At 40.2% G+C, this 19,177-nt stretch overlaps 2 protein-coding genes across 3 annotated transcripts; one reads left to right on the top strand and one right to left on the bottom strand.

Moving 5' to 3' along the window:
• Nucleotides 1-2,019: 2,019 nt before the first annotated feature.
• Nucleotides 2,020-4,754, top strand: LOC109482604 (hypoxanthine-guanine phosphoribosyltransferase-like). Its single transcript, XM_019785396.1, has 3 exons — nucleotides 2,020-2,462; nucleotides 3,895-4,000; nucleotides 4,266-4,754. The coding sequence occupies exons 1-3, from the start codon at nucleotides 2,093-2,095 to the stop codon at nucleotides 4,438-4,440; spliced, it is 651 nt and encodes a 216-aa protein (XP_019640955.1). The 5' UTR covers nucleotides 2,020-2,092; the 3' UTR covers nucleotides 4,441-4,754.
• A 348-nt stretch (nucleotides 4,755-5,102) lies between these two features.
• LOC109482603 (nuclear export mediator factor Nemf-like) lies at nucleotides 5,103-19,148 on the bottom strand. Of its 2 annotated transcripts, none has more exons than XM_019785394.1 (35): nucleotides 18,959-19,148; nucleotides 18,509-18,577; nucleotides 18,218-18,320; nucleotides 17,666-17,791; nucleotides 17,170-17,315; nucleotides 16,939-17,006; nucleotides 16,678-16,767; nucleotides 16,362-16,435; nucleotides 16,147-16,214; nucleotides 15,868-15,943; nucleotides 15,473-15,661; nucleotides 14,984-15,144; nucleotides 14,548-14,682; nucleotides 14,319-14,382; nucleotides 14,122-14,210; nucleotides 13,878-13,981; nucleotides 13,536-13,598; nucleotides 13,098-13,210; nucleotides 12,734-12,791; nucleotides 12,546-12,604; nucleotides 12,299-12,388; nucleotides 12,007-12,148; nucleotides 11,663-11,777; nucleotides 10,288-10,375; nucleotides 10,067-10,110; nucleotides 9,647-9,776; nucleotides 9,476-9,520; nucleotides 8,049-8,126; nucleotides 7,697-7,802; nucleotides 7,468-7,557; nucleotides 7,189-7,271; nucleotides 6,903-7,006; nucleotides 6,533-6,576; nucleotides 6,183-6,262; nucleotides 5,103-5,909 (listed from the first exon to the last, which is right to left on the bottom strand). In XM_019785394.1, exons 1-35 carry the CDS (start codon nucleotides 19,015-19,017, stop codon nucleotides 5,826-5,828), a joined length of 3,237 nt encoding a protein of 1,078 aa, XP_019640953.1. In that variant the 5' UTR covers nucleotides 19,018-19,148; the 3' UTR covers nucleotides 5,103-5,825. The 2 variants fall into 2 exon arrangements, with proteins under 2 accessions (XP_019640953.1, XP_019640954.1); XM_019785395.1 differs by having other exon boundaries at nucleotides 7,189-7,268.
• Between the last annotated feature and the right edge of the window lie 29 nt (nucleotides 19,149-19,177).

The following is a 19,177-nucleotide window of genomic DNA, read 5'->3' as shown; positions in this document are numbered from 1 at the left end:
TCAGCAAATGTTTTGCATACTTTCAATAAAGTTACTGTAAATCCTCAGTGACCTGGTCACAGTAAGGGTCACACTGAAGCTATATATATATATATATATATAATTACAGCGTCCAGATTAACCTAGTTTGCTTAACAAAAGCTAAGCTTGACATAATCGTAAACACGCCACACATATGTACCGGGCCTCCTTTGCGTATTGCTTGTATGTGACATGTACTAGTGTTGTAAGAGGGCGGGGCAATGTGAGGTATGAACAGTGGTAGCCCCCAGCGACGACCCTTAATTTCCAGCAAGACATCGTGTTACACAACGTGCAGACAACTCTCTGTTAAGTGTGATTCATAGCATGTATATCATATATGGGTTAACACTGAGCAATATTGTCTCGGATAGATGATAAACATAGGTTTTCATAATTCATACCATAGATATTATCAGGCTCTCTCTCGCTAAACAATGCAGATGGTTTAACGAATATCTCGGATCTGTATTCCATTGGGATTGCCCTTAGCGCATTACTTCCAGTGGTTGAAATGTCAGGTACGTTGAAAGCCAGCTGACGGTCGGACTTGATTCAAAGACGTGTGGATAAGGTTGTGTGACCTCCTTGATACACATTAGACCGCAAGCATACGTTGTATGGAGAAGTTTGACCGTGTATTTACTCCCAAAGGAATATGTCAGAAAGACGCTTCGCATGGAAACGCAAATGCCCTGGGGGCCTTTTTTATTGGGTCGACCAATCTCCAAGCAGATGCAGGGTAAGGCTCAGAGTTGTACAGGTCCTTTTTTTGCAGTAATTTGAAGCCGGGCCACTAGAAAACACACATAGAATACTGAGTCGAAGCCTACTGTTTAGAGGATAGACATGCCAGTATTTTTCAGCTGTGAGTTTGCAGAGCTCCATTAAGAATAAGGAGGGGTACAGTTCAATGACCTTTTGATAGTTGCACTGTATCGTATACGCGTAGTTGTCTACACTAGGGCTGCGTACCTAAACGCAACATCAGGTACAGGTACAAGTACCGGTACAGAGGTTTAGGTACAGGTCCGGACCTGTACCTGTACCTGAACAATTTGACAAATTAACACGTGTTCTTCACTTTTTCAATCATGACACAAACAATAATAAAGTGTTGACAACTTGTCAGTATCTTCCAATCACAACCCTGGATCAGCCACACTCTCGCGATGTCTCGTGAGACTGAGGATCTCAAATCAATCAACGGTGTTTACGTCTTTTCCAATGCTAATTTTTCGTCTTTGTGGTAGGATTTACCTATCTTTAGTCATATACATGGTGTAAACTAGCTATTTCGGTATATACTCGTTACTTCATGATCCGGTATTTTGGACCTGTACCGAAACGATTTTTACGGTATTGGACCGGTACAGTGTACCGGTCCGCAGCCCTAGTCTACACAGAGGGAGTTGTTTTCGGTTAATAAGGCCATGTTGTTTTGATTATATGGATGACATCCTCCGGGATCCCCAAAACTGATGCGCGCGTGCGAATAAAAAAAAGTTTTGCAAAAAAAAAAAGTTGTTTGATTTCATTATGAAATCTACGTGGTCATGAGGGTTGAACAAATGGGACACAGAATATGGGTTGGCGAATAATCTAATCTTCAAGTTCATTTCCTTACAATTTCGTCTTTTTTCGTTTGATTTTGGCATTCTACGGCATTGGTATAGTTTTTACTTATTTTCCTTGCAACTTATGGTATATTTTTGCTCATTTAGCAACTGTTTTGCACGATTTACAGTATGGTTCATTGGTTGAAAACTTTTTTTTTTTGGAAACGGCCGAAAATTCATGCGCGCGTGGATGTCATCCATATAATCAAATCAACATGGCCTAATGTGAGAATGTTGCAAACTGCTCGTGGATGATTTTTACGTCTGATTAAAAGAATTGCGTGAATTTCTTACATTTCAAAGGCGTTCTGTGCTTCGAATTTTCCATGCCTTTGAACTTTTGGAGTGGGACCGTCCGTTGGCCCGATCGCCCTTGGAGGGGTCAAGGGTCACGCAGTGTTATTGTAATATCGTGGTATCACTCGTACGTACGGCGGGACAGGAAACACACCATGGGTGACTTCATTACGATAGAGGACGACAAATACCTTCCCGCCACGTCGCTGTGCATCCCGCCCGTGTACACGGAGTACCTGGAGGGGGTGGTGATCCCCCACGGGCTGATACAGGACCGGATCGAGCGGATGGTGCAGCACATCCTGCGGGACTTCGGCTGCGACACCCCCGTGGTGGCGCTCTGCGTGCTGAAGGGCGGAGCGCGCTTCTTCTCCGACCTGACCCGGGCCGTGAGCGGCATCAACGGCACCTTCACCCCCTGGTTCCCCCTGGCGCTCGACTTCATCAGCGTCAAGAGCTACAAGAACGACAAGTCCACGGGCAACGTCACCGTAACAGGTGCAAAGGGCCTGGGCAATTTGGCGGGTAAGTGTTGACCTGTTGCCATTAACTTGTTTCTTCGCTGTCGCAAGATCTTACACACTTAAGAGAAGTTGAATAAATCATACGTAAATGTAATGATGCAAAAATTTCATATGTGTAGTCATGGCAGAGTAAAAATCAATTCTAACTAAATTTAGCGCCAGCGTTGATTGTTTCGGTCTTTAATATCTGTTGTCCCATCGCACCGTCATTGCGCGCCAAACGCGACCGACCAGGAAATATCGCGGGGAAGGCCGAAAAAATATGACGTTCCCTTAAATATTGGCTTCTTTATCTCCAAGTCAAGAGCTTGTAACTATTTATTTTTCACAGATTTGTAGGGAAAGTTTTGCCTGACCCCAATCTCAACCCCTCTACCCCTGCAATCCCTCCTGACCCCTTTTACATTGTTCAAATTCTCCACATTCGCTTTCCGAGTATTTTGGTACAATGCCCTTGATATTTCGTGAATGCACAGTCCTGATACTGCAATCACAGCACTTTCTATTGTTATTTTGGGGAAACCAGTGTGATGATACAAAAGAATGAAAGATAGCCCTACTAAAGTCCAATATCAGCAGAATATTATACTTGACCATGTATGTATTTGATGTAACGTTAACGTTAACAGTTACTAATAATGCTTATTTTTATTATTTTATTTTTATTTTATTCACATGGATTGTTGAGCATTGGATAGGAAGCACTTGTTGTGCTTATGTAAATCCGCTGCTCATAAAACATAATACAAATGTAAACATAAAGATGACATAAAGTATAGCATTAACATAAAATGAAAGTGGCTGGCGCACCAGGACTTAACTGGCTTAACCAAGGACACAATTTCATTAATTCTTCAAACACCCCCCCCTCCACAAAAATATTAATACATGTATAAGGCCATATCCGAGCTACACTGGGCCAGGATTAGCTCAAAGCAAATTTTGTAAAAAAAAAAAAAAAAAAAAAAATCCAGAGAAGCAATCATTAAAATTGAATCTATGGAAGCTACCTAAAGTGGTAGGATAGCCCTGAACCAATTTCAGTACCAACACCAGCTTGTTTTGATGGTCAGGAATGCATGACTGGTTGCCATGTTGAGTTATTGTGCTACATTGGCCTACATTCTCAGTTTGTTGACACACTATGTACTGCCTGGTAATGTTTATGCAATGTTATGTGATTCTTAGACATTTTTATGAAAAAAATTCAAGTAGAACATAGCAACAACCAGCAATAACAACACCTGTCAGTTTTGAACTGTGCATAAGTTATTCCCTTAATCAGTTCACTTCAGCAGTAGGTTGTGATCTGTGATAAAACACAAATGCTTATCAACAGCAGACTAGTCTTTTGTTTTCTATGATGAAAACAATGGATTTTATCTAGGTGAGGCAGGGACTTAACTCTGCTTTTGTTCTTCTGCTCCCATTAGGAAAGAATGTGCTCATTGTGGAGGACCTGATTGACACAGGCACATCCATGCAGCAACTCCTGCCTATTATACAGGACTATCAACCTAAGATGATTAAAGTTGCAAGGTATGTAACATCAGCTAGCTCTTACAATAGGTGTTTTCACATTTTTGGGTTTTTACTATCTAATATCTATCTATTGGTGCTCATTTCTCTCTTCCCCTTTCCCTATATAGGAGAAGGTGAAGAGTAAAAAAAGTACACTACATCAAAGATGTACTAAATGCTGCATAAGCATGTATAATACACTGAGCGGGATACATTGTACTGCATATGCTTGGAGAATAACTTATCATTCATTTACCTGTTCATTTACCTGTTTTGTTCTCAGTTTGTTGGTGAAGAGGACACCAGACAGTTGTGGATACAGACCAGACTACATCGGCTTTGAAGTCCCCAACAAGTTTATAGTAGGCTACGGCATTGACTACAACGAACACTTCAGGGAGATCAACCACATCTGTGTCATCAATGACAAGGGGAAGAAGAAGTTTGCAGTCAGCTAGTATTGCCTTAAACCAATGCAGAATATATTAGCTTAACACTACGGTAATTCTTAAATCCTTCTTGGAAAACAACTATGCCTTTGGGGTGTTCTTATACTGCTGCTCATGATTTCAGGGACAGGGACTTTTTTCATCAAGGATGTCATTCCTCCTTGGCAAAATTACAATGGCACTGCAATGTCAAGATAAGTCTGCACAAAATAGGAAAAAATTCCACTGGCCAGACATAAAAAGAAGTCATGTATGACATACATGTAAATTGTTGTACCTTGAATCAGGTACATGTACATAACATTATCCTGAAGGACAATTCTTACACTTGCCGATGGTGCTATGCAGATAATACATTGTATTAGTTTCTTGTTGTGTGGAAAGTGTAGAGCTCTGACTGTCCTCAAATGATAACACAAACCCTGCTTACCTTTGCATTTCCATTTTAACAGGCTCTGGGGTGTGATGTTTTATATATATATGATATTGAACTAATCTAAAACTAACTAGTCCTAGACATTACTTGGGAACTAGCATTTTGTTTGAAAGCGTGTAAATGTGTTGCAAAATGAATCTTGAATGCTGTCTTTTATATTATTAAGATTTATAGAGGTACAAACCTTAAATACTAAGAATGAAGAGAGTGAAAGAGATATAAATAGCCAATCCAGTGAAATGATTCCATGGCACAACAGACTTTGTGCTTGCTTTATTTATATAATATTCCTGTGTGAAAATATCTGTTCAGCATATAATAACTGTGTGGAACTAATCAATAAATTGGGGTTATTTCCTTCAGTCCTTTTATAGAGTCCAATAGCTTTTACATTTTATCTGTTTCTGACCACGCTTTGTGGAACATGGCTGCCAAAGTCCTGTATTTTCATATTGTAACAGAAAACTATTCAGATGTTATCTGTCTAATAATAATAATAAAGTAGTTTATTCTTCTCAAACTGGATGGATTTTTAATAAGTAAAAATGAAAAGTGTACTGATTAAAAATTCATCTAGTTTCAGAAGACTAAACTACTTTCTTATTATTATTACTACCCTGAATGAGTAACCTTCACCAATGCCTCTGTCTAATAGTGTTTAAGTTCATAAACATGAGTATGATTTACAATGAGATTTGACAGTTGCATTGTTACAGGGCTTAATTGCCTTACACCAGTAATAACATTGTAAGTGTTGGCAAATGCAAAGTTGTGATGTTTGATATACTTTCTGATGTTCTTGATAAATGTTTTTTTTTCTGAACTTTGAAATTTGACAAGTTTGCACCTTATTGTTACTTGCTTAAGTTTGACACAAAGACTTTTTCCAATCTTTTGTTTCCAAACACTAGTTCTGACAGCAACTGTTCTGCCCTCCAACACGCTGGTTCTGAACTCGTCATCTCTTCTTCTGTTTGAGCTGGTTCAGGTTGGCAGCTGACATCTTTACTTTCCCAGGGATGCCCCGGGACAGATCTGCATCCTGTATGACAGGAAAAACACATTCAGACCATGGCAAGGTTGCTGAACAAATCTTGAAGGGGTCAAAGACTAATTGCAAAAGTTAGACACTGCTCAAGAATAAGTGCACAAAGCTATTGTCTCACTACAGAAAACAGGTACAATTTGCTGGGGAGCTTTCTTACTGAGCCTATTTGTAAGCGTTACAGCTGGTTCTAGAGTGAACATACCATTTGCTCAACACACCTGACACTCAGTGGACAAGAAGTACTGGTAGTAAGGGCTGTTGACATACCTTCACACTTTTGAAGAGGTCCTTTTCCATAGAACTAGCTTCCTTGGAATATGTGAACATGCCCAATGCTGTCTTTGCCACTGTGAAATGACAAGGTACAGAGGATTCATATCACACCCCAATGTAATTAATTAAAGTTAAATTCTTCATAGAGAACTTGACTACAGCATACAGTTTTTTGGGTTAGAAGGTTTGTAACTTTAAGTGGAAAAAAGATGGCAAAAAGACAACATTCCTTTTTTTAGCACATGGGTTGGACTCACTAAAAACAGGACAATCATTACTGCTAGATAATGTAAAAACTACTGGGGGTATAACAGCTTTGTTTCCTATCTTACATCCATGCTTACCTTTTCCTTTCTTGTTAGAACCAGGGACCAACTTAACCTTGTACCTGTTACAAAAGAAGTACAAATCTATTAATCTTCACAAAAAAAAATACATATTTGCTCTGTAGGGTGAAATACAGGCCACTGAAAAAGAAGAGTAGCAGACAAACATATGATGTAGATTGAGTACCATAATAAATCTAACATGTTTCTGCCTCTTGTTTCTTTGTTATGATGGAAATGTAAGGACTGAGATTTTGTAATGGACGGTCTGTCTAAGTGCATGATGATCACTTTGAATTTTCTGTATGTATGAAGTGTGAAAAAATAGTTTGTATCATTCTGTCTATACTATAAAGAGTAGCTATGCATCAACAAGAGAAAATCTTACTTGAAGTTGTTCATGGCAGAATACGGAGCACAAACTGGAATGGCAAAGAGTAGGATGTCCTCCGGGTGTGGACAGCCCGTCAGTGTGTCCAGAACTGACTCAGCCTGCAGACAGAGAGAACATCCAGAACTCTGAATCTTACACCAAGCTCAGTCAAGACTTCTTGCCAACATGATCAAAACTTGTGCTTTGTCTGTTACTATGGACATGTATGTAGGTATGACTATATATCTTTAATTACAATGGGGTCGAGTGCAGCAAGCAAGCAAACAAAGAAAATAATGACCTCTACAAGCTTGATGTTTTCCCCTGCCAGGATGGCATCCTTCTCTTCATCTGATTCTGGCTCTTCCTTGGGAATTTCTCCTTCTGCAGAATACATCAATGGAGAAATCTTGAAGGTATCTAAATAGTCTAATACAATAATGTGTGAGACCTATCACTTATCTGAAGTGACTGTGAATAATTTAACAAAAAAGTGGCAGGTGAACATTTCAGTGTCAAATTCAAGTCACAGATTGTAGTAGTTGTGATGCAAGAATGAAACAGTGCTTAACAGTTTTACCTTGCACATGGGCCTGTATTGGCACGGTGGCATCATCTTCATGAATGACCATAGAATCCTTGAATGCATGAGATGCCTGTCCTTCCTTTCCTACAGAAAAGAAAGTATATGCACATGTATGGTAGCAATTCAAGTTTGGTGCACTTCTAAACAATTGCTATTCCCACCAAGGACAGAACCTGTAAGGAGTTTACATGCAGGATGTGCTTGAGTAAAAATCTCTCCCAACCTTGTTTCCTTTGTTGTGCAGACTGTGGTCTCTGCTGATGCTGCTCCTTCTGCTTGTTCTTCTTTCCTTTCTTCTTCTTATCATCCTTATCTGGGTTACCCTCAGACTGTGGTCACAAGGATGGAGCAAGGATGGATGTACCAAACCATACATTATATAAGCTTTTACAATCAGATACAATAAAAACACACAGGTCAATGTCATCATTCATGTACATGTATATCTATAATCCTATGGCAAAAAGAACAGAAGAGTTTGACCACGAAGAATCCCATAATGGTAGCATGTACCATTGTAGATAAAAGTTTGATACAATAGTTGAGTACAGAATTATTCCACATGTCCATCTCACCCTAAGAAGCTCCATCCTCATCTGTCTCTCCTCCTCATCCTGGTCCCTGTACTTCTTCTTCATCTTCTTTTGTTTTGCCTGGACACAAATTAATCATTCATGAGTTTGCATGCTTTTTAATAGAGGCAAATAGGAACCTCATTGTCATAAATGCATATGTAAATGACTTATACATATTCCTGCCTAAACCTAGCCTCCTTCGCAGTCTTGTTGGGCGTGGGCGTAATTTTTTCTCTGAGCGCCGCGAGTAATATGCTGCCGCGAGGGACGATTTGCTGCCGAGGGACTTTTGCCACGGAGAGGTTTCCGCGCTCCAACAAGACTGCTTGCAATCGGCGAGTAGAAAGGGCTATCAAAAAACACTTAGGAGCGATTGGCATGGATGTGTGAACTTCCTGCCATAAACGCCACCAGTGCAGGGTGGTGTTCACGCCCCGTTGCTCGACAAGCCAAACCTTGTAACTTTCTAGCGGTCGCCGATCAACCCGTCGGTAGAACGCCAACCATTCCCGAAAACCGAGCCCTATCCACTCAACAAAATCCCGGAGACGTTGCTGCTACGAAAAACAACTTTGAACAAATCACTACCACAGGAACCCGTAAGCTTAACTGTGATATTGCTGGGAGACGTGGACAGATAAACAAAGTGCCGCCATGTTGTTTGGTGGCGGGTTGATCTCACTGCTCATGGGAGGGTAACGCACCGCTCCGCAGCAAGTTGCGTAATAGAAAGAATGGCACATTTCACCAGCAAAAATAATACTGCAAAGTTTGTCTTGGTTTGTTTGCATGGGACGCTTAAATATGCACAGCAATGACTTTGTTGTAACATTACCAATGTTCACTCTTTTTCTGTTGGAACCTTCGACTATAACGTAACGCAAGCTAATAAAACCAACCGTTGACAAAGGCGAGCGTATCTGTGAATTACCCTTGCGCGGACATGTGAATTGGACCTGCGCGAACATGTGAATTGGACCTGCACGAACATGTTAATAGCCTCTATGAAAGGCTGGCTTAATCCGAGGTCCTTTCTACTTGCCGATTGCAAGCAGTCTTGTTGGAGCGTGGAAACCTTCTCTCCGTGGCAAAAGTCCCTCGGCAGCAAATCGTCCCTCGCGGCGGCATATTACTCGCGTCGCTCAGAGAAAAAATTACGCCCACGCCCAACAAGACTGCGAAGGAGGCTAGCCTAAACCCATAGCTAGTACAAATTTTTGTGCCAAATAGCTACGTTAGTATGATGAAGATGGAAGATTGAATAAACCACTCTCACTCCACAAACCTCTGAGAAATTACCACTTACAGTTCCCCAGGTGGGGAGAGGGCCATGAAGGCACTTTGCTGAATGGTGACTGACCATAATGATGCATTGCTAATTCATTAGGCTCAGTAACAACTACAATATGCTTATTTCATTCACTTACCCTTTGTCCTCTCTTGGGTTGAGGGAGCTGTGAGTCCTTTTGTTCCTACAGAAAGTATTTCATTCACATTATAAGTCTATTGTTGACAAAGAGAAAAAGAAATCAAACAACAGAGTAACGTAGCTATAGTACTTGTAGGATAAATCCCAGTCTGAAGTTTGTCATTCTCACCACATTCTCCGTGAACCCCCCCTGCTGTGGAGCCTGGTTCTCCTCCTGGCCTGACCTGTCTGCAAAGTACTGGGTATCCTCACTCTCCTCATCTCCGTGGGGGGTCTGCTTCTTCTTACGTCGCAGCTCTCTGTGCAGCAGAAGGAACAGAAGTTACAGGACATGTCATCCAAAAAAATCAGCCACTAGCAATATTAATCATCCATCAGATTTGGCAACAGGTCCAAAAGCAATCTTTTTCAAGTTTTATTAAAATTTACAGGTGACTATTCACAGTTCTGAAAAATCTGTATGCTGCCATGCAAGTCTTCACAACTGTTTTCAGTACCCATACTTTCATTACCCATAAGTACAGGTTACACAACTACATGTACAACCTTTTAAACTAATCTACATGTATATGGTTACCAACTGACATACTTTCTTTGTTTTGCAGAAAGATGATGACGAGGATTGCCAGTTAACTGAAAAAAAAAAAAAGAAATAAGTGTATCAGAAACTCTGAACAATTCAAAAGTAGCATTGAAAGGCATCCAACTTAAATTTCATGTAGCTGTCTCATTCACATACATATTCTGCCCTGGCACACCATAAAACATTCAAAATCCTGCTGCAGTCTTGCACCAGTCAGGAGAATTTACCTGGTTGAGATCTAACATCTCATCATCACCCAGGTAGATCTTTGTGTCGTCCTCTGTTGTCTCACTAGGGGCTCTGTGCAGCTCAAACCTGTCAGTGGTGATACACAGAGAATTGTAAGATACCAAACAACCATGTTTCCCATGTGTAACATTTATGCCTGAATGTTGCTCATTGACAATATCTTTGATCTGTCTGATACATTGTATTCTGGAAGCCATTGGATTGTTATTATGTTTGCATAAACAGGAGATCATCAATTGTCTTAATTTATTCTGCACATTTATTTTTAAGTTCTATTTGGGGTTTTATATAAATTATGTAGCATTTTTTTAGATTTCAAAATTTAATGTTTTCTTGTGATCACTGGAATATCACTGAGTTGTATCCATTGTAACAAAAGTCAACTTGAATCTTAAGCAAAGTAAGACGAGAGCATTGCTGCATCACTTGTTCAATTTATGATACAAGCAATCAAAAATGGGCCTATAAGTCTTTTTATTTGTGTTGAACCTTGATGAAAAGTCACATAGGAATTTTGTCATCAAAAATTGCCAAAATATTCTGTAGAATCAGAGATAAAATTTTTCTAAACATTCTTTAGGATTCATTGCCCTCAAGTTTCCATTCCCTCTTGTTCATCACCCATTGACATCTTCTGTGTTGGATTTGATACATGAACTTGAATCTCACAATGCTAACAGATTGGTAATAAGATTACTTAGATTTGGGCCTGTTGTGAGCTTTTTTTTGCTGCTCATTTCTCTCTACCTTTCCCCATTTTCCATGTTTCCATTTTGTTCCTCCACTTCCTCTGTCCCATCTTCAACTCCTTCCTCCTCTTTTGAGCCTTCTGATTCATTTATTCCATTTATGGCCTCTTCATCACTTATCAGTGAGACAGAACCAAGTGTATTGATATCAGAAATACATCATGGCTGAGTTAAGTTTTGTTAAAAGCTATAAGAAATTGTCCAATATTTGCAATAAGTTGTCTGGAAGACATGTGTTGTGACTAATCCTGTTGCTGAGTGGGGAAAACAAAACAAAACAAAACAAAACAACACAAAACAAACAAGCAAACAAACAATATAAAGACATGAACAAGAAGAACATAACAACATTCAAACAAAATGGACAAAACAATGCAATAACAGAGTACAGTACTAGTATATGTATACTACAGACTTCTCCTTCTAAATGAGTTAGGAAAATGACACTAACAATGACATCCAAAATAACATGTTAATCAAGAAAAGATGCTTTATCTACCCTACATAAACACAGAAACTTGAGTTACAAGGATGCACAAACCAAAAAAGCATGAAATGGAGAAACACACACAGTAGTACCCTATTTGTAAACGGCATAACTTACTTTCCACCACCCACATGCTGGAAGGTGAGGCCTGTATCAGGGAACAGACTGTCCTCTTCTGCCTCCTCCTCTTCTTCCTGAATGTTCTTTGCCTCCTCCTCTACTACTACAGTGACTGAACAAAATGTATGTTCATCAAGATTCAAGATAGGCTTAATGAAAAATGCACAGACTCTGAATTAAAATCAATTTGCAAAGGTTAGAATTTGATTGGTGAAATTCACAATAGCACATCTTAGTTACACCAGGACATTATTGATACAGTTAAACGCTAGCTTCGTTTTTAAATCTCAGGCATGAAAAGTTAAACTAAAGCTTTGTAAACAATAGATGACTAGAATCACCAGTAGCCTCTGGATCCACCTCATCCCCTGGGTGTATTCCCTCTTTCCCAGCAGCCTCTGGGGCTGCCTCTTCCCCAGATTCTGTGCCGCTGCTGCCACTCTGGACGTCATCCTGCACATCTACCTCAGGGTTACCTTCAGTCTAGAGATGTGAGAAAGGAAGTTGTTGTTGAAACAGTGTATTAAAACAGTGGATGTGCAATGTAAATTGGACATATTGGATGAAGCAGTTAACACCACAAGCCCCTCCTGTCCCTTCTACTGCAAACCTAAATTAACCAACAGTACTAACTGCCTGTGAGTCTGCCACTGATTCCTCATCTTCCTCTGCTACACGGACTTTCCTCTCATCTTTGTGTCTCCAGATACAAGAGTCCTCAACCTAGTCAGAACACAACAAGGCAATGAGTGGTAGTATTTGACTTATAAAGAACACATCCGTATCATCCTATTTTCTCCTGTATGTAGGCAAAACTTGTGCACTTTTTAAAGAAAAGCTATGCATTTCCAGAAGTGCATGTACACAAAGTACTGCTCACCTTGAAGATGAATCCAAAGCCCAGGATCAAGTGGGATGGGGGCAGGTAGTTCTTCTTACCTGTAGAGGGTGAGGTTTTGTTAAATCTTTGACAAAATTTGTATGGACAGCAGCAAAAGCACTACACATCATGCAATCTATGGAAGTTGATTAGAGCTGCAGAGGCAGCTGTACACAATTTCCACCCACCTCTGATCATGAAGCTTCCTGTGGTCAGGTATTCTCCAGTCGGGGCAGTCTTAGAGACCTTAAGACAAAATTGACACATGATGCTTATGAAGCAGGATTTTCATGTGCATACCCGCCAAACGACAACTTGATAGTGGGTAAGACACAAAAAGCATAGAGATCCAACAAAAGTATGCCCTACAATAGCTGCTGGAGGGCCAAAATGCATACCATTTCTTCCCAAGCCAATATTTTAGAACAGAAGATAGAAAAAACAGAAGCTTATAAAGCATGAAGGAAATGTACATGTACATGATGTACTTTTATAAAAGCATTTTTGGTCTGGTTTAAAAACAACACACACAGAATGAATGGTTTTCCATACCTGGTCATGGTGCACATACCAAGCACTCGTCACCACCTTGGCGTCCCATGCTGCACTGTGGCAGATGGCAAAGGTCCCAGCCTCATTCAGACTCTTGGGTGGCACTGAGCTACCTGGGAGGGTACAGCAGTCTTAGAGCTTAACATATGAAATATCTAACACACTGAAGCATATAATGAGAAGCAGACCTAAGTCCTAGGGTATGAGGAAAGGGCAGGGTATGGTTGACATTTTGAAGACTGTTGTGTCTGGTTCACTTCCATGACATGAGTCCAGGTTTCAAACCAACAACTTGTACAAACATTGATGCAGAGTGACAATGCTTGACAGATTACAATGTATTAAGGTCTTCTAAAATACAATATTGATTCTGATAATACAAGAGTGCTAAAGGCACACGTATAAGGAGAAAATCATACAGCTTTGTTGTGTCCTTACTTGTATGGTTCTGAATGACACAGCTGGTGGCTCCATGCAGGTCAGCATGGACATACAGGTCACCTGCAACAGGGAACAGTACAAGCATTTATAGGTCAAGAAGTTCAACTCATTGCCCGTAAGTTTTTTGAAGGAAGCCATCATCATCTCAGCGTGTTAATTTACTTAGTACCTAAACTGACTATAGTTCACTATTAGCTAGTCTTTACAACATTGTCAATCTCTGTATCTGTATCTGTATAGCCGGTATAACCGCCTTTCAGCGTAACACACCAGCTTCAATCTCTTGTGCTAAACAGAGTGGACCTTACATCTGCTTGGAGATGACCATTGCTGACCCACCTGGCTTGAGATGTCTCTTGACGATGAGTTCGTTCTGCTGGGAGTCCCGCCCGGCAATCACCAGGTAGTTCTCAGACGTGATGAACCACAGGAACTTCTCAAACCTGCCATAGGGTAATGGCAAAACAAGTGATAAAAAGAAATTATGGCTGTATGAGTGAATGTTTAATATCTTTTAAAAATGATAGTCCACACAAAATAAATCTGTTTACTTGTCCAGTTCTTTGCCTCACCAGTTACTCACCAGTATGTTTTTCTGGCCTTGTTTATCTTGGTTACTGTGGACACCTCTTTCAGTGTTTCCTTTGTCTTTCTTTCTGCATTCTTCACTGCCTAAAGACACACACAAGACAGTGTCATTTTGTGTTGAGTGCATCATCTTTAGGCAACCAATTTCAACATTAACACTTCAAGCACCAAAGAGAAAAGTACTGATCTTACCTTCTCAGAGGCATCTATTGTTTTCTGTTCCTTCTTTGCAGCATGTCTCTTTTGATCATAATACCTGCATAAGAAAACAGCAGATCATCAACATCTCCAAGTTCCTATGTGTGATGTAAAATGGTCTCATGCATCCCCTTCACCTGTTATACCGGTACAGTGTGTTGACATACATAAAACATGGTTGATTTGTATTCATGTCAGAGAATGTGATATACCAGATACTTACTTCTTGGCATTAGCATAAGCTGACAGTGCCAGGTCGATGTCAACCTTCATGGGCCGGTCAGTGGACACTTCCCTCCCCATCCCTGCCTCATCCTCATCCCCCTCACTGTCAGACTCATAACCAGAGAACGGGTTCCTGTAACCAGACAAAAACATGTGTCATACAGTTTTACTCTTCATCATTCTGTCATGGCTTCATCATTAAAGTGTGTTAAAAGCATATTTTTATATTCACAATAGAGAAGAACTAAGGTTTGTCAATCTAAATCTTCTGTGTGAGTGAGTGAGTGAGTGAGTCTGAAAAGTGATCAAAAGTACATAATTATGTATGTGCAAATGCATTTTCCATACATGATAAACAGTGATCACTCTGGTGTGTGCTGTAAAATCACGAGTACACAAAAGTCCAGCCCTTCCCATCCATCATGAAGCCCTACCTGAGGAGCAGAGTGATGTGGTTGCTGTCCAGCTTGAGTGACTTGATGGTGGAGGCTACAGGGTCTCCCTGTGCCTGAGCCTCCTTCACAATATCCCATATCTCTGACCAGTCAATCTGGTTAGCTATGGCACTGCGGACAACCAGGATGGCCTTGTCTACCTACATGTACAGGTGTGTTGTAAGATAAATAATTCTGGTCAGGCAAAAAGGGCTTTTCTCTTTCTCTTACACATATAACAAGAAATCAGAGATTTTAGACTTCTGTGAAGTATGCAATCAGATCCTTGGCTTCCTGAATTATCTTGAATTACTAGTGGTTAGGATCTGTCCCACCTAACTTTTGTACATCTTGTTCTAGAAAATGTATAAAGCCAACTAATCAGGATGCCCCTTTTGTACTTCATAGTAACTTCCAGTAGCTGGCTCTACAATATATACTAGTAGTTAGTTCTAGGAACAAAATAATTTTTGAGCACAATCCTCTTACCAAATCTAAGTTCAGCTCAATTAACTGAGCTTTCCGTTTGTCCTCATCCTGCACTTTCTGCAAGGTTTCTAGGCGGCGCTCGTGATCCTTCTTCACATTCTCCAGTTTCTTGATGGCGACCCTCTCCTGCTGTAGTGCCTTCAGGTCCAGCCGCTGTGACTCCAGCTGGGAGAAAAACTCATCCACGGCCTGGACACCAGAAACAAACAGTTTGTTTTTAATTGTGTTACGTCTTTTGAATTTCCAAAGTGGTTACACTTCTATGTTCTGACAGTTCTATGTGCTGACACCCCTATGTTCTGATGTTAATTGTCTCTGACTACCTTTGCCTGTTTTGGCTGCTTATGATGGACTTGATGACACATGCAAATTATTCTTTAAGAGCTGACTCTTACCTTGTTGAAGGAAGGAAACTCTACACATGGGCTCTTCTCATGTTGTTTGAACTGGAAGGGATGGAACTCAGCATACCTATATAAAGGTAAGATTTAGAACTACATGTATGTTCTAGACATACCAGTAGATGAAATAACCAAAAGTTTAGAAAGCATCCCTGTTTGATTCTTGATGACCATGTGTGTGACAATCTGTCCATGACTTAAAAAGGCTTCATGCTGATACCATGAAATATATCTTTGCTTGATGTTGATTATCTTTTAATTAAAGGTACTCACGTTAGCAACTCTTCTGCAGGGTTTCCATCTTGTTTTGGTTTCTTTTCTCTCTTTTGCACAATGTAGCCCTATAACACAGCAACATATACATTCATTTATCAATAACAGTTGATAACCTGTAAGTACAATACTCAGAAAAGTTACCAGTTTATCAACAAAGAAAGCCATCTGTTCTGTATGTACACAACCCATGTCTATCAGAAAACTACTGGTACCTGGCAGGGGTGTGAACCTGAGGCTTCCAAAAACTTCTCAGCTTCCACCAAGGCTGCCATGAGCTGTGGCAGGTCTGCATTAAAAAAAAGGCACAAAGTTGCAACTGCTCATCTTCATGTATAACCAATGTGTAAAGTATGATTGAATTCATTAAACATGCCATTGAGAAGGGTCTAACCTGACATTGATAGTCTGATAGGTTAGATTATCAAATCTAGTATTTTTCCAGATTTCTGCATTGACACAGTTGTATAAAGACTTCCAGAAAGAATAACAAAGAAAAAACAGATTTTCCTTTACAATTATTTTACTTACCTTGTGAGACATTGAAGTCTTTCCCAACCTTGGCACCTTCAGGAAAGCCTGCATTCAGCAGGCAATGGTCCAAGACTGCAGGTCCATACACTGTTGATAGAACAACTCTTATTAGACCAATACATATATGATATTGTGAATTAAGTAAACACATAGCACTTTGTCTTACATTCAGAATTTCTCAACTTTTCCAGCCTACTAAAAATATAAGAGCTATGAGAGTTACAGATTGAGGGGAGGTCATTGAATCCGTAATCATACCAAGCTTGGAATTCAGGATCTTCTTCAGGCTGTCTCCAGACTTTGCCTCAACCATCACTTCCCTTAGTCTGCAAAACACAGAGAACATGCCAAGGTCATTCCAAGTTCTCTTCATAGGTAGCAAACACACAGATGATGCTCAGTCATCTAAACCATGTACTGCAAAACCCTACAATTAACTGATTTAAAACATTGAGTGTGTTATAGTTCTTGGTCAAACCCTGTTCTTACCCTTCTAAGCTGATGAGAGGCTGTGGGGGCCTGGCCAGCTCCAGTGGGTACTTTTCCCTTACGGCGAACCTGACGTCCTCCCCTTCAGTCCTGGTCCTGAGCAGGTTCAGGATGGTGTACTCATAGTCTGTCAGGATCAGGTTTCCCTGGGAAATGTACAACATAATTTTACTCTGTCTTTCAATTTCAGCAATTGTAATTCAGCTGTTTTCATGTTTAGATATCTATATGCCTGACAAGATCAAAGCTCCAAAAACTTCCAATATACATGTAAGCAATTCATTGTGTTTTTCATAGTTAGAAGTTCATTTCAAATATGTCTGTCACAAGGACTGACAGATCCCATGAGGCTGAGAAAGAAGTGGATGGATAACATAGACTCAAGGAAAACATTATTTCAAACTTCATAGTGTTGTCCCATAGGACAGAAGTATCCAGTGACCCCTGCATGATGGGGAACAATAGATGATAAACCAGATAGCAAGAGAGTGAGTACCCTATCGTAGAGTTCCACGATGAGGTGGTACGCAGCCTCATTCTCTCCAAACTGCATGTCTACAATCCTGTCTGACCCCAGCTGCTGAATACTGATCAGGCGCCTCGTCCGCAGGTGTTTCCTCAGCTGTAACAGCATCAAAACATACAAACCTTTGGTCATGTGCATTTCATCATTGTACCGACTAGTTATGACATTTAGTCCTTCTTTAAAAAATAGAGTACAATAGAGGCTTTTCATGGATGTCATAATAATTATCATATATAGAGGCTTTTCATGGATGTCATAATAATTATCATATGAATCTTGGCATCTAGGTGTTGGCAGGTAAGTTGATTAAGAAGCAGCATGTTTAACAGACATACATTGTACAATGTAAAACAATATGGCGGATGTGAAAGCTTGCACACTCAAGAAAACAGTTACTCAAACAACTGGATAGATTTTGAAAGCAGAATGTTCTTTTAAGAGCAGAATACTAGTACTCTATTTGATTGAAAGTTAAGCATGAACATCTTGTAAAACTAGCCGAACTTCGTAATAACTCCTCACCTTCATGCTGAAACCAGAGGGCATCATGTTCTTGGGCCAGTCAAAAGAAGTGGAATACAGGCGGGTGCCTGACTCAAGCAGGAGCATCTTCTTCTCATCAGTTCTGTCGAACAAAAAGACAATGTTACATAAGGTTGAGTCATATCAATAAAGCATGATGGAAGCAAGGTATGGAACCTCCTTGGGGAAAGTTTGTATGAAATTTGCAAACATTTTAGTCTAACAGAACAGAAAAACATAACATCATTCATAGCAGATTTATGCTGGAATGGCAAGTGTACTTTTACTTACTTGACCAGCTTGATGAGATAAGTCTTGTTGTCGATATCATAAACATTGGCGACCCTCATGCCCAGGACACTGAAACACAGATTGTTTCCAGATCAGTGAGATCACAATAACACATCAGTCTTCCAGCAGTTTTCTTGACTTCTGGCAAGTTAGGATATATGCAAACTGAAGGGATATAGGAAAATAAATGTGAGAAGGTCAAAGGTTAAAAATTTCTGCATGCATATGTGACATGTGGACGTAAAGTCCGACGTATATAGCAGTACAAAAGGTCATTTAGAGCCTTAATCCAACATATATAGTAACACAAAGATGATATTACATTTCTGTTTGGATTAGATTTACGTGAACAACACAGTAAGCAAATCATGTTACGAAGCAGACAGAGCTGCAGAGAGGGGGAGGGGGGGGTGACACTTCATCCATACGTCATACACGTTGGAGGCTTACCTGTCCTTGATTTCCGTGAGGATGGCCCTCAAATCAACAGTGCTGAATCTTCCTTTCATGTTTGATATTCACGTGCTATCTGATAGACATCAAGTGTACACATGGATCAAATCGACGGCCAGATTTTAGATACGCACGGAAAATAACAAACTTAGTCCGCCATCTTGGCTAGTGGGACATCCTATTCGCGAATAGGAGTGTTATCACTTAATTTTCTGT

The sequence above is a fragment of the Branchiostoma belcheri genome, unplaced genomic scaffold, assembly GCF_001625305.1.
Source record: "Branchiostoma belcheri isolate BF01 breed outbred unplaced genomic scaffold, Haploidv18h27 scaffold6, whole genome shotgun sequence".
Lineage (NCBI taxonomy): Eukaryota > Metazoa > Chordata > Leptocardii > Amphioxiformes > Branchiostomatidae > Branchiostoma > Branchiostoma belcheri.
This window is presented reverse-complemented; position numbering and strand designations above follow the sequence as displayed.

What these genes read in the sequence shown, in the direction of transcription:
- LOC109482604 (XM_019785396.1), top strand. Translation starts at nt 2,093, where the DNA reads ATGGGTGACTTCATTACGATAGAGGACGACAAATACCTTCCCGCCACG. An exon ending in GGGCCTGGGCAATTTGGCGG is followed by an intron (nt 2,463 to 3,894) that starts GTAAGTGTTGAC and finishes TGCTCCCATTAG; the next exon opens with GAAAGAATGTGCTCATTGTG. An exon ending in AAGATGATTAAAGTTGCAAG is followed by an intron (nt 4,001 to 4,265) that starts GTATGTAACATC and finishes TTTTGTTCTCAG; the next exon opens with TTTGTTGGTGAAGAGGACAC.
- LOC109482603 (XM_019785394.1), bottom strand. Translation starts at nt 19,017, where the DNA reads ATGAAAGGAAGATTCAGCACTGTTGATTTGAGGGCCATCCTCACGGAA. An exon ending in TGAGGATGGAGCTTCTTAGG is followed by an intron (nt 7,803 to 8,048) that starts GTGAGATGGACA and finishes TTGTGACCACAG; the next exon opens with TCTGAGGGTAACCCAGATAA. An exon ending in TGCACAACAAAGGAAACAAG is followed by an intron (nt 7,558 to 7,696) that starts GTTGGGAGAGAT and finishes TCTTTTCTGTAG; the next exon opens with GAAAGGAAGGACAGGCATCT.